Source organism: Diprion similis, chromosome 10 (genome assembly GCF_021155765.1).
Source record: "Diprion similis isolate iyDipSimi1 chromosome 10, iyDipSimi1.1, whole genome shotgun sequence".
NCBI lineage: Eukaryota > Metazoa > Arthropoda > Insecta > Hymenoptera > Diprionidae > Diprion > Diprion similis.
The window spans coordinates 17,034,226-17,047,890 of record NC_060114.1 but is presented as its reverse complement, the minus strand read 5'-3'; the positions used below and the strand labels follow the sequence as shown (position 1 = coordinate 17,047,890).

General features: G+C 37.2%; 1 protein-coding gene across 9 annotated transcripts; it reads left to right on the top strand.

Annotated features, from left to right (window-relative positions):
* The first annotated feature begins 607 nt into the window (after positions 1–607).
* Positions 608–13,092, top strand: LOC124411731 (MAP kinase-activated protein kinase 2). Of its 9 annotated transcripts, none has more exons than XM_046891063.1 (10): positions 608–838; positions 2,431–2,510; positions 4,529–4,847; positions 9,645–9,784; positions 10,138–10,202; positions 10,465–10,572; positions 10,763–10,861; positions 10,954–11,029; positions 11,364–11,574; positions 11,688–13,092. In XM_046891063.1, the coding sequence occupies exons 2-10, from the start codon at positions 2,473–2,475 to the stop codon at positions 11,925–11,927; spliced, it is 1,296 nt and encodes a 431-aa protein (XP_046747019.1). In that variant the 5' UTR covers positions 608–838; positions 2,431–2,472; the 3' UTR covers positions 11,928–13,092. The 9 variants fall into 9 exon arrangements, with proteins under 9 accessions (XP_046747019.1, XP_046747017.1, XP_046747026.1 ...); XM_046891061.1 differs by having other exon boundaries at positions 608–1,042; XM_046891070.1 differs by lacking the exon at positions 2,431–2,510 and having other exon boundaries at positions 608–777.
* The last annotated feature ends 573 nt before the right edge of the window (positions 13,093–13,665 follow it).

Here is a 13,665-nt window from a genome sequence, read left to right as displayed (position 1 = left end):
ATAACTTATCCTTAGAATACAGTGACGGTATAATTTTAAATTGTGAATTCAATTAGTGGGCATACGGAAATAATAATTGTCGAATAACATACGTAGCGAAACTGAGACCGCAATAATTGATTATAAATCACGAATTACGTGCTAAAACGTCAGGCAAAAATAATCCCATTCTACCGAGCAACGGCAGTTTTCCTTTAATTTCACAAGTTGCGGTGAAAAACATATTGACCGTATGGTGCTGCCCTCTGTGTGGAAAGATCTTCATTTTGCGGCCGAAACAGATAATTATGCTAGGAGGGGGGATGGCGGAATTCGGCGCCGCAGGGATCGACGGACCTAAAGGATTTAGCGGAAAAAATTATAGACATCCATAGTAAAGGTAGTGAGAGACAAAAGTCTCTAATCAGGTGTATGTCACTAGAAGCCCTCCATCGTTATTCGTCCTTGTTTGATATCGCCATGTAGTTCTGTCTATTCGTCTATTGGTCGGTTAGGACTTTGGAATTTGGTAGGGCCAGTTAGGTGGGGAGGACGGCGAGTCGGGGAGGAGAGGGGAAGGAAAAATTTCCCAGCCAGACTGTACTTGACTGTAGCCTCACAGTCAGAGTCGGGAATTCGTCGAGGTCTCTTATCCAGCAGACGCTCGCTATCTTTGTTCGTAGGTTAAGAGAGAAAGAGAGATGGCCACGGGAATACAATAAACGATATAGTATATTCATCCGTAGTGCATCATCGTCTAAAGCAAGTCTGTTGGGAAATTGAAATTTTTTGAAAGGAGTAAGGATTAAGGATCGATCATAATCTGCGCGCGGTGAGGGAGAGTGATAGACACTGTAGAGTGAGTGATTTGCAGGTTGTAAATTTGCCACACGGAGTGCGCGTGCATGTAAAAATCCAATTGTGAACAGCGCGATACGTGTTGGTACATACGTGCACGCTACACACGTAGGTACATACCTACCTACCATACCAACATCACTTAGTACGTCCGAGGTGGACATTGTCGTGGTTATAACAAAAGCTGTACGTTTCTGTGATGGCAGTAGATTCTCTAGCTCGTCGGGAGGGGGGGGGCTAAATGAAAAGGAATTAAAAAAAAAGTCGGCACGAGTGACGAATGACGACCCGTTGCTTTTCACATTCGCCCCGACCGCGAGACTTGATGTGTTTTATTTGGCAAATTTTGAAAACGAAAGAACTCAAGGACTCGTCTGATTGGTTGGTACTAACAAATTAGCCAATCGGCAGCTTCGTTGAAACTATTCTTTTCCGAAAATTGGAAAATAAAACGCATCTACTATTTACTTACGCTTACCGACCGTCGACTCAAACCTCCATGTTAACGAACCGTGGTGTGACACACCTTCCGCAATACGTAGTATGTATGTGTGTTCGCATAGGTAGATATGGTGCCCCTCTACGTCAACCGCAACTCGTGGTTCCTTTTGATTTCTGTGATATACGGTACAGCACGAGTTATACTTACGTGAACGTGTGCAATCATTGCTTGTGAACGGAAAGAAAGCACATACACGGCTGCATGCCGCCTGAATGACAGTCTTGACGTCTTCAATCGTTTTAGAAAACAATCGAGACCAGTTTTATGAAACAAAAAACATTTCGTCAAGTCAAAAATGAGATCAGCTTAGCCAGTCGGAGCTTTATAGACGCTGTATTCATCTGTCGCTGTAACGTTTATTACGCTTCACTTAGATGCGGAAGTAGAAGTAAACGTGTTTCATACCCGTCGGTCAATCGACTGGTTATAAAAAAAAGCCGTTTCTAGTGCCATTTCTTTGTATTTGTCGTGTTCTTTTTTTTTTTTTTTTTTTTTGTCTTTGGATTCGGTAAACCGTAGATTGTCGGACATAATAACTGTTAAGTGTTGACGGAAGAGGAATATATATATACATACGATTGGTTAATACTCGATGCGGTGTATTTGCAGAATAATTTTACGTAGCGCTAAATGCATACGCATACATTATAGATCATACATCATACATCATATTATATACGCATACGTTCGTAGCTGTATAACTTGTGATACCGGAATCATGTATATGCGAGGCCGTAAATTTGAAATACCTGCAGCTTAAAAGTTTCTTCCTGTGCAATTGGTTTTCCTGAAAACATTTTCTCAACCACCGCTGTCAATACTTACTCTTTTATCGTGTGCTGTTCTGGTTCTAACCGATTTTCGACAGAATGCGATTGGCTTCGTCGTTTCGTTTCGTTTTTCTACATTTATCATTAATTCTATTTAACAACCTCAGACAGTAATATATCTGTATACGTTTGCTGTTTTTCTATTTCTATGACTGTTCCGATTTTCTTTCTCCCTCATCCGTACTTATATTTTGCATCAAAATTACGCCCGTTTAGAAAAACCATACTGTATAATATTATAACATACGTCGTGTTCCGCAGTTATTTGGGGAGAAACTTATCGAGAATTGAGCTGGGTCAGCAATGCCAAAATCGTCGTCTAATAAATGGAAGTTTTGGAGGTCTCGTGAAATTTTAAATTTTTTTCCCCCCATCTCCGTTTCACTCACCACATTAATAATACCCCGCTTCCCTTTTGTTCTTGAAAACAATACTACAATTATGGTTCACCCACTCACACACACACACTCACGCATCCCATCCCATATATGTACCTCTTTAGTTTTGGGTCATTCGATTATTGTCACTTTTCAATCACGTACTCGTAGATCTATGACTGTAGTTGGGCAAGCTTCTTCTTGTTTATGCTGTCTATCGAACATACTGAAGTTAGTAACGATTAATTTTGAGCAAAAAACCGTTATTTCGCCATTTTAGAATTGTCCGAAATTCAGTAGACCGTGATAAAACAAAACACACTTGTATTCAAAATTAAGAAAATAGTCATTTTATCCCTAATGTTTCGTTACGATAACGTTACTAACTTCAATCTCGTGTCTATCGATCCTAGTGCTTCTTCGTACACTGATGTTTATTCCCTCGAATTATTACGTATCGTCTTTATACATAATACATGCATGCGTGGTGTAAAAAACGGTTTAACGACGCCCGTCTAATAAATCACGCAATTCAAATTCAAATTCAAATATGTCAGTTGCGATATTACGGAATATCCCCCTTCTTCTCTACTCTTTTCTCCTTCCCCTTTTTCCACCCAAGAGAGAATTCGCATCTTACCGAAACGTCTGACTAACGTTCGAAATTTCTCATGAGACACGGCATTCCTATACCGCAACCGATTTATTGTAACTTCTTATATTATACTGCTTTATCACGTCGACGTAATAATTAAAGTGATAATGATCGTTACCACTATCGGCCTCTAGTATCATAATCAAAAGTTATCAACGGCTATATTTGTACACATTTCAATTTGAACGAATATTCGTATTACATAAATTATTATAATTAAATTAAATCAACATGTGGCGATGGCGTCCGCCGCGATAGTCAAGAGCTGTGTTATTTTTAATATCTTTCTGCTCTCCTTTATGCATGCTATTCTTATCATACATACATAAGGAACTTTTACCAGGAAAAGCTTTTTACCGCATGTAATACACTACTTTATTCAGAATGATTTTATTTCTGCGGCACTCTTTTTTGTATATTATAATGAAATTTTAACTGTCTCATTTGTAACTATATTTAATTCTGATCTACGACTATCATGCTTGTAAATTGTTTTACAGAACGCATAAGTATACATGGTAATAAACAATTAATCCATCCTTATAACTTTTGCTTTGTTGATTTTTTTTTTTTTGATTTTTTCATTTACAATATTTGAGCATTCATTACGTTGTCGATCTTTCCTCTTCTTTTTATGACGCTTTTAACACATAATTGTAATTATATGCTTTCAGGTAATTCTAACAAAGTTTTATAAAAATATTATTATTAGCTATGCATATACAGTTTGACCACTTCCCATCAAATTATTCTACAAATTTATCACGTACGGTTTAACTGTTTGTTTTTGTTTCAAATTTTTTCAACCGACTTTTCGCCGAGGCTACGACGAAGTGGCAAATATTTCTACGGACCTGTTATTTTTACATTTTTCAATTCTGCTCATATTTTTCTAATTCGAAGAGTATACGTTGCAACGGTTTTTCAAATTATTCTTTTTCGATTTGATTTTTTGATTAAAGTTTTCAAATTATTCACCCAGCTGTAGGTGGAAAATCTTTTGATATAAATATTACCCGGAAACAACGTAATGAATGATCGATCGAGATCTCTGTTTGGGAAAAGGCTTGCGTGATCGATGCTTATAAAAACTATGTGTAGATGTAAATTGTAAGTTCGATGTATGCGTATATCATGGGGATCATAAGAAACTGATTGAATGATCTAAAAAAACGTACACATCACATTTCTCACTTCTATGTACAATTCAATAAACTCAGAGTCCCCCACAAATATATGACACAGCCTTTAAAACGGATTTGGTGTGAAAGTCACGAGAATGACCTCACGGCTAATAATAAGTTGGTCGGCAATGATTGTTTCGTAGAAAAGCGGAAGGAGCTCGAGGAACCGCCAAGAAGCAAAAGAAAATCGTCAAGTCGAGTCTGAGTGAAACTGAGCTCGAAGTTCGGTCTGATAAAAAGATAAAGGAAAAGGAAAAAGTCGGCAAGGAAAGCCCCTGCAGCAAAGCATCGAAGAGAAAGACCGTCATGGAGTGTCCTATTACCAGAGGGGAAACCCGTCTTCCAAAATTGACACCCATTACCGACGACTACGAGATAAGCAATCATGTCCTGGGTCTTGGGATAAACGGAAAAGTCGTTCAATGTTACGATAAAAAGACTCGAGCTAAATACGCGCTCAAGGTGAGTGACCCTTTTCGAATAATCGGGTGAAAAATAGACGTGGAGAAACAAACAATCCGTGTGTAACACCACGTCTCAAGTTTATGGATGTGCATGCATGTATGTACATACATACGTAGGTATGCGCCTACGTCATATGCGAATGACTCATTCAAACCGGGGTCGGTCTCTTCCCGATTGCAATTAATACAAAATTGAGAGAAAGAAAAACATTCCTGCAATGCTTCCAGAGATTTGAGGCGAAGTGTTATTACACAATATGTCTGAAACCCATTTTGTGCGAACGTTGAATATCTCATCAAACGACAGACGACAGTATCTCGGAATCACGATCTAGATATCTCTGTTTCACTGTCAATCGCATTTGATGATGTTAAAGTTGGATCACTCACGGTTGAATTACCTTATCCGAGAAAGGCACCGCACGGCGCCAATTCCATACTTGCTGAAAGCAGCATGGCGGTATTGCAAGCTATATCATTTTCCGAGTATTCTCTTATTCCTGCATGTTAAATAGTTATTTTGCGGTCTAGACTCTTAGGCAACCTTGAAGTAGCATTAATTTGGGAGCTCTGGTCGCTGGGCTGATCGAAAGAACTGTGGACACGTTGCTAAAGTAGCGCGAAATACGATGCCGAGTATGATAGTCAAGAAAATCCTCGCCCGTCTCTCACTTCACGTTTTTTAAGGGCTGTTACGGTCCTTTTTCGACACATATCCAAGATTTTGTGATCGGAGATTTAGCCCACTAACTGATAGAGAGACTTACAGTCTCCGGTTGTTGCGAAGATGCAATATTTTGAACTCAAGACGCGGATTCTTCGATTTTCAACAAACATGGCGGTCTTAAAATTGATGATCTCCTTTTTCCGCCGCAAGGGTAAAATTTAATTGATAGCATAAGTACTCTCCACTTTCTTAGAGAGAGAGAGAGTAAGAAATATCTCATTGTAGTGACGGTATTTGGTTCTGAAAATTAATGGTGATGAAAAAAAGAAACAGTACGATTCAAACGATTAAGGAAAAGCTGTTGGCGGTGAAGCAATAAATATAAAGTTGAACAGGACCGAACCAAAGCGAATCTGATCCACTGTCAGCAATAATTATATTTTGTCGTGGTCTCGTTGAGAATGTGCTTGGATTACAGATTAGGACGGTTTAAAACGTTTATATGTATGTATTAAGCAAACAGTTGCATATAGGAATGCAACCTTCGTATTACATACGTTATACTTATACGTATATGCATGTATTATAACTCCGCATATATGAGTTGTTACAGACAACTCGTAATGCCCACTAGTAATCGTCATGAATCGTTTATATGCTGCTACGGACGGATAAACAAAGGGTATCCCGAATGTATCGACCGCCATTTTATTGTTTCTGCACCAGTTACTTGCTTATGTGCAGGTCACGTGAAAACGGTTGACGTCATCAGAATAGTTGGAGGGATGCTACACAACTTTTTATCGCGCAGCGTAAATATTAATTGAATGATTGGTGTTTGGACAGAAGATATATTTGTGTGTGCGTGTATAATAAGTATTGTAGATTCGTGAAACTGACTTGACCTTTCACTGCAAAGGAAAGAATTGTAAGAACGATCTCTCTTTCTATTCTTTTACGTTGTTGTTTTTTTAGTTCTTCGTTCCGCCTGTATATACAGATTCTCATTGTATTATTCGATTTTTTTTCTTCTTTATCTATACGGTACATACGTACAATATTTTTCTCTTTCGTTTTATCACTCGTCTATTTTGAGGAGACGTAATAACGTCCGGAAGTAGCGACTTTCTAGTGCTTCGTTTACCGCTTAATTTCTACATTTAAAATTAAACTCAAGGTCAATAACGAAGAAGAAAAAAATGTCCACATCTTGTTACACACTTGAAGAGATTTTCCCCGTTTGATTTCCTGTAAAATTTATCGCAATGTTTATACTGGCCGCATATTTGACTCACACTCCAGTAAATATATTATGTTAAGTAGGTACGTGAAAAATCAACGTACCATAAGGATAATGGAAAAAAAATGAGTCATAGATTGAAAAGATTTTAATTGGGGAAGGAATTAATTATATATGATTCGCTACATGTGACACGATCGTTTATGACACTACATAAATACGATGTCTTGCGGTAACAGTCTGTTAATGCGATTTCGCAATATATGTATATGCGTTATTAGCAAAAAGTAATGCGAATGCCCGAAGCTCCACGTGTTACAGGTATAATGATTGCGAAATCGTTGAGTCGAATTTGTACAAAAACACGAACGACAAAAATCAAATTTCTCTGTTCTCTTCTGTCCCACTCAACTCTTGCTGCCATACGTAATCATTCTATCTTTATTCCTCCGCGGAAATAACCGTGTGAGAATTCATTATGCAAATTTTGTTAACTTGTACAAGCCTATTGAAGAGTATTATTATAAGAATCGTCGAGTTGAATATAGATTACGAGAATGAGCTGGTGAAGAAACAGGAAAAGAAAACATTCGATCGGATGTAACCATCGTTGCAAATTTTTTTTTTTTTCCATTACAACGCGAATAAAGCAAAGACAAAGAGAAAGAAGTATGCTGAAAATTCAACTGAAAATAAGGCAAGACGCAATCTTTTTGAAATTCATTCCGTATAATTTGACTATTATGGAAAATTTTTTGTCAACTCTCCTTGTTACGTAATATATCATGGTATGTATACAAATGTACATTTGTACACATGCATATGGGGCATTCTACGCCAAATCGACCACTTTTGAACCAGACCCCTTTCGATTTGACTGAAAGGAAATAAAATTAGAAATAAAAAAAAACACAGCTCTGAAAAAATTTCTGGATTTACAGAAAATGTCAAAGTTTGATTCAGTAAAAATAAAAAAGAAAATCAAAAATGGTAATCGTCGAGAAATTTTCGATTTTTCCCGAAAATCGAAAAAAAAACGATGAGGATAGGTTTGAATAAATTTTTTGTATTTTCTTTTTCGAAAAGTATATTTGTAAACGAAAATTTATAAAAAAATACGTCCCGACAAGTTAAATTTTGAAAAAGTTATAGCTATTGCATAAAAAAAAAACATGACATTTTTTTGGTTGGGTAAAAAAATTTGAAAAAATTCTGACAAACGTTTTTCCATCAGGTAGAAAGGGATAAAAAAGTTTCAGTCAAATCGAAGGGGGTTGGGTTCGAAGGGGTCGATTTGGCGTGGAATGTCCCATATATACGTACGTATTATATGTACATACGATTATGTACGGCGAAGAGTTTGAGAACATTATCGCTGTATCCTCTAGACGTGAAACCGTAAAATTGTAAATAGTATCTGGTTAGCGAGATTTGCGTTCACGTTGAAAAAAAAACCGTCCAAGCTGCAAAACGTTTAGAACTTTTCAAATACGTTCAATCCATCTAGATATGTATAAATGAAACACAGTCTTTTGATTTATCGTCACTTGAGTCACGCATGTATAGGTCTGTATGAAGTATACAGTATACTCATGAAAGGTGTACAATCATTTCGCGAAAATACGATATTGGAGAATGACGCTTTCGCAGTCGCCTTGAAATTTCAAGAAAGAAAATACGCGTTCCGAGATATTACCGGAATGCAGGCCATGACGTGTTTTATCGATAAAAATTGAGTGAATCTGTACAAAACAGTCGCATGCATAAAATGAACTATCGTAGAGTGGAATTGACCGGAATTACTATAGACTTTGAACAATTTTAAAAGGACCTGAATGAAAATGAAGCCTCGATATATCAGTTTTTGTTTACGGTAACGGAATTTTGTATTTTTGTATTTCAAATAGATTTGCGCAGCTTCCGAATACAATAGTTTGACAAATACTCAATGTACGAATGATATTAATAAAAAGAGATTGATTTTTGGCTAAACAAAAGCTTTCTAGAAACGTCCCTATTATCGATTATGTCATTTCTTTTGTATATATATTCGCAAAATTGAACTTCCCGGAGATATAGTGTTATCGTGACGACAGAAGAACGAACGTAAAAAAATGTGAAATAAGGGGAAACCACAGCAATTTGACACGAGCGAGTGTGATATCATCATGTGATTCCCAATATAGTTTCTTTTTTACGCTCGATTGATTCATCAGTATGAACAGATAAAGATCGACGATCTATAATGTGTAAGAGATACATGAGTATATAGGTATAATCTGCGAAAAAGAAATTCACTCTGTCACATAAACCGGCTGTGAATTTTAATTGAAAATTAAACTTGCTTGCAACGTGATGAGTTAGGTATAAACCGCATGGGCTGAGGAATGCTCGGAACGTGGTCCAACTTTTTTTAAACCAAGCTCAAGACCGATGCATATCGGCCAAGTCTGCGGTCGTTGGTTTCGTCAGAGTTCATTCAACGCCCAGATTTTGTAGGTACCCAGATCTCGAGAACCGGACATCTCTGTACCGTTTTCTGGAAAGATCATGTGGTTGGAGTAACGTTGACCTAACCTTAAAAAAACTATTGTGCAGCTTCAGAATAACTGAAAGAGTTTAAATTGCAAAGTATAATGAATTTTTTTTACGCTATATTACGGTTAACTGGATTTGAAACAATGTCAAAATCGATAAATAATATGAATTTTGATGAAAATGTTTATTAAAATAACGTACTTACGAACTTTAATGCATCCCATAAAAATTGTTTCTCTTGCGCTCTATTGCCGGTTTGATAAATGTATAACTTATAATTATACTCTGGTCGTAAAGTAAGGAAAACAATGTCGTCATTTAAACGTTTGTATTGCGTTGTAAAATTGCAGGTATTGCACGACTGCACGAAAGCTAGGAGAGAAGTCGAATTGCACTGGAGGGCCTCCCACTGTCGTCATATAGTACAGGTGAAGGATGTGTACGAGAATACGTACAGCGGCAACAAGTGTTTACTCGTCGTTATGGAATGGTGAGAAAAATATTACAGATCTTGTTAGCGTTCTGCCGGCGTTATACGATAAACAAACATGGCCGATGTCTCGCCAAGACCGAGGACAGAATTTGTTACGCAATTTCCGCTCCCCTTAACGTTTCGACGTCCATAATACCGACGTTTTTCGGTCGTGCGGACCTTGGAAAAATCTATAAAATAATTTTTTTTCATTATTTCTGAGCTCGCTAACAAAACGCCGAACCTGAAGTTGCGAGGTGGACGCGATTGGGTCGCCATTTTGTCCGCTTCTTGCTTTTCTCATAATTTAAGATATTCTTCTTGCCGTTGAAAATTGTTCATACTTTATTTAACGACGTTTTTTTTTTCAGCATGGAAGGAGGCGAATTGTTTCAGAGGATACAGGACCGACAGGACGGTGCTTTTACGGAAAGAGGTAATTGTCGAAGTTTTGATGATTCTTGATGTTTTTTGCTCTCTCGTAATATTGACAAGGGAAAAAAATGGTTGCCCCTCTCTTGTGCGGGTTTAAAGCACGATTTAAACACTTGAAAGCGTCGTGTAACAGTGAGAGAATTTATGTGTTTTTATAATGTGCACGTTTTTAACACTAAGCTTGTCACGCTCAGAAATGAATACGTCTGAATGTCGAGTTGCAAACCGTATTAGTGTGATCGATTAATTATCATATGTTTCAGAGGCGGCACAAATAATGTACGAGATATGCATAGCTGTGAAACATCTACACGACATGAACATTGCTCATAGAGATCTAAAGCCGGAAAATTTACTGTACTCAAAGCCTGGTAATATTATAATAGTATTCATACGTATATGTTATAGATATACAGTAGAAATTTGCATCTTTATGATTCCTCATAAAAATACTATATGAACCACTCTTTTTCCTGCGACACATGCATGTCGTTTGTAATATAATCACAAGCTACCCAATACATCATTTCTTTTCCATTTACCTTTTGATAATATTTTCAGACATCACAGGAATTCTGAAACTCACAGACTTTGGTTTTGCAAAGGAGACACATTTGAAAGACACTCTGCAAACTCCGTGTTACACTCCTTACTATGTCGGTAAGTCTCAAAGCACATATCTTCGATACATGAAATATTAAAAAATCAAACTGCTTATAGATAGAAAATTGTCAAATTTGTTGTTTCCGCAGCTCCAGAAGTTTTGGGACCTGACAAGTACGACAAGAGCTGCGACATTTGGTCACTCGGTGTGATCATGTACATACTGTAAGTAAGAATTACAGTAACTCGATTTATCATATTACTCCTATCTCTGAATCGTTATTAATTAACACGGTATAACTATAACGTTATGCTATTACTCTGTGCAAGGCGGGCAATCAACCTTCCTATCGCTGTATTATCTAATCAGAATGCTTATGATTTCAAAGTGGTAACACAGATGTCTGTATTGATCTTGATATACGCATGTGTACATATATTTTTCTCTTTAATGCATGACATTTTCGGGTGAAATATTCTATCACATCGGCATTTAAAACAACCTTTAGTGTTACTTAAAGTCTAGATGAAGTCTGACCGCGTTGTTTTCTCTTTTCAGGCTCTGCGGTTTTCCGCCGTTCTACAGTAACCACGGCTTAGCTATCTCCCCGGGAATGAAGAGAAGGATCAGGCTCGGTCAGTACGACTTCCCGGCCCCAGAGTGGTCGAACGTTAGTCAGGATGCGCGTGATCTGATCAAGGAAATGCTGTGCACAGATCCCGCTCAGAGGCTACACATTGATCAAGTTATGCGGAACAAGTGGATCTCGGTAATAGTGACGAAAGAATTTGAAAGACAAACTTTAAAAGATACAGTGATCCTGATTTTCACGTCTCATTAATTTTTGTTTATTTTCTTATTCTTCCTGACGATGTACAACAGAAGCACACGGAAGTGCCAGCCACTCCGCTTCACACTGGACGAGTGCTTCGCGAAGGAGAAGAACTCTGGCCTGAGGTGCAAGAGGAGATGACCAGATCCCTTGCTACGATGCGAGTCGACTACGACACGGCGGGGTTGAAGCAGTTGGACAACACGAATAATGCTTTGCTGGACAAACGCAGACGTGCCCGGCAGGCTAACACCGTAACGCCACCGTCGAACCCAACGCCCGCCTCCTAGAACAACGCCTTAATTCGCGTCGGGATAAGAGAGGACAGTAATCGTAAACGGATTATTACGTTTCTTCGTAGGTTCGTTGGTTACAGTCTTTTAACGGTTAGGATTATGTTCTAACAATTTCTTACTATAGTATAGAAAAGGAAACAAGACAACTAAGGAAAGGAAAATAATAATTATTATATTATTGTAATACGAAGGTAAATTACAACAAGAGCCGACGAACAAATTATTTTTTAAAACCTATACGGTGTGCTCTTCAATTTGTTGTGCACACCGTGGATCAAGGAGACTAAGAGAGGGTTAATACACAATGGAATTTGAAAATGAAATTTTTGTACATGCATATACATATTTTTAAATATTTAACTGCGTGTTTATGTCTATTGAGACGATAACGAGATACGGGCAGACTATCGGCGAATGCTAAATATTTTCTTCCACTCTCTTTGATCGCGAATGGATCATGGAAGAGACGGACCGATTTCTGCGGTTTGACTTGTCGCGAGAGAAATCTTTCAGGAATTTAATTGTAAGCGAAATTTCTAACATTCTATGACTAGTCCAGACCTCGAAATCTACTTTGATCCGCTGTCTAATCGTCGAGAGAAGATTAGCGGGTAAATGGAACGGAAAACTAGAATTCACATGACGTGGAATCTGGTGTAAAACAATTCTTACTAAACTAGAGAAAAATCTCTGATATCATTTATCATTACTATCGAGAAGAATCGAAATACCGTCCCGTAAATTCAGAGTTTCTTTTTATTTTTTTGATTTGTAAGTTTTGATAAGCTAGCAAAAGAGGTATTGTCATGAGAATTTGGAACTTTGATATACGTGCGACCAAAAGAGAAGTTCCGTTTTGAAGTCTTGATCGTAGGAATTATTTTTTAGGTGTGAGTAATTGTTACAGTAATAGATGAATGAAAATATATTAGTCAAATCGAAGTTTAAGGCGTTCCCGATATTTCTCTGTCTTTGACAGAGCGAGCAGTGTTCAGAGTTTTGACGCATCAGGCTAATTACAAACGAAACTAATCATCGATTTTGTGCGAATGATTGCATTGTTTTCACGAATTTAAACTTTCTTTTTTGAGAAGTGTACAACTTCGGGGGTTTTACTTCAATTACATACATTTCAATTTTATTCGACGTTTAAAATAAAGTGATAAACGATTTTAAGCGCTACTCTGTTTTTACATTAACAATGAATTTGAGACTCTTCTTAAAAAAGGGAAATATCTTTAAGGTACCGAGATTTCTCAAGGAAATTTTTAAGACTTGATTAATATTCTCTTTAATTACGAAACGACGAGCCGAACGTATAACAATTAGCATAATATACTACTTGAGCATTCATTTAGAACGTCAATGAGAACAACCATTTGCAATAAAAAACCGCCTTATACTTTAATATTATATTTTACGTATTCATCTATACAGTTAAGATTCTTATTCCACAGAATAGGGAATCAGACAAATATAAACATACACATATATACTGAGAGATAGTTTTTCTGCAATAAGAAATAATGAGAGCCTAATAAGTAATATTTTTAATTGAAAAGTATTGTAAAGGGAAGGATATATCATTCATTACAAACCTTTGCTAAGGACGGAAGTAGAGACAAGGATAAGCAAAGAGCAAACTAAATGAAGCAAAGAAAAACGGTGCTGATATTAGAAAAATAAATTATAATTGAAGATACATTGTGAAATCGTTACGAATGCGAGTTAT

What these genes read in the sequence shown, in the direction of transcription:
- LOC124411731 (XM_046891063.1), top strand. Translation starts at nt 2,473, where the DNA reads ATGCCAAAATCGTCGTCTAATAAATGGAAGTTTTGGAG. An exon ending in AATAAATGGAAGTTTTGGAG is followed by an intron (nt 2,511 to 4,528) that starts GTCTCGTGAAAT and finishes ATTGTTTCGTAG; the next exon opens with AAAAGCGGAAGGAGCTCGAG. An exon ending in TTTACTGTACTCAAAGCCTG is followed by an intron (nt 10,573 to 10,762) that starts GTAATATTATAA and finishes TAATATTTTCAG; the next exon opens with ACATCACAGGAATTCTGAAA.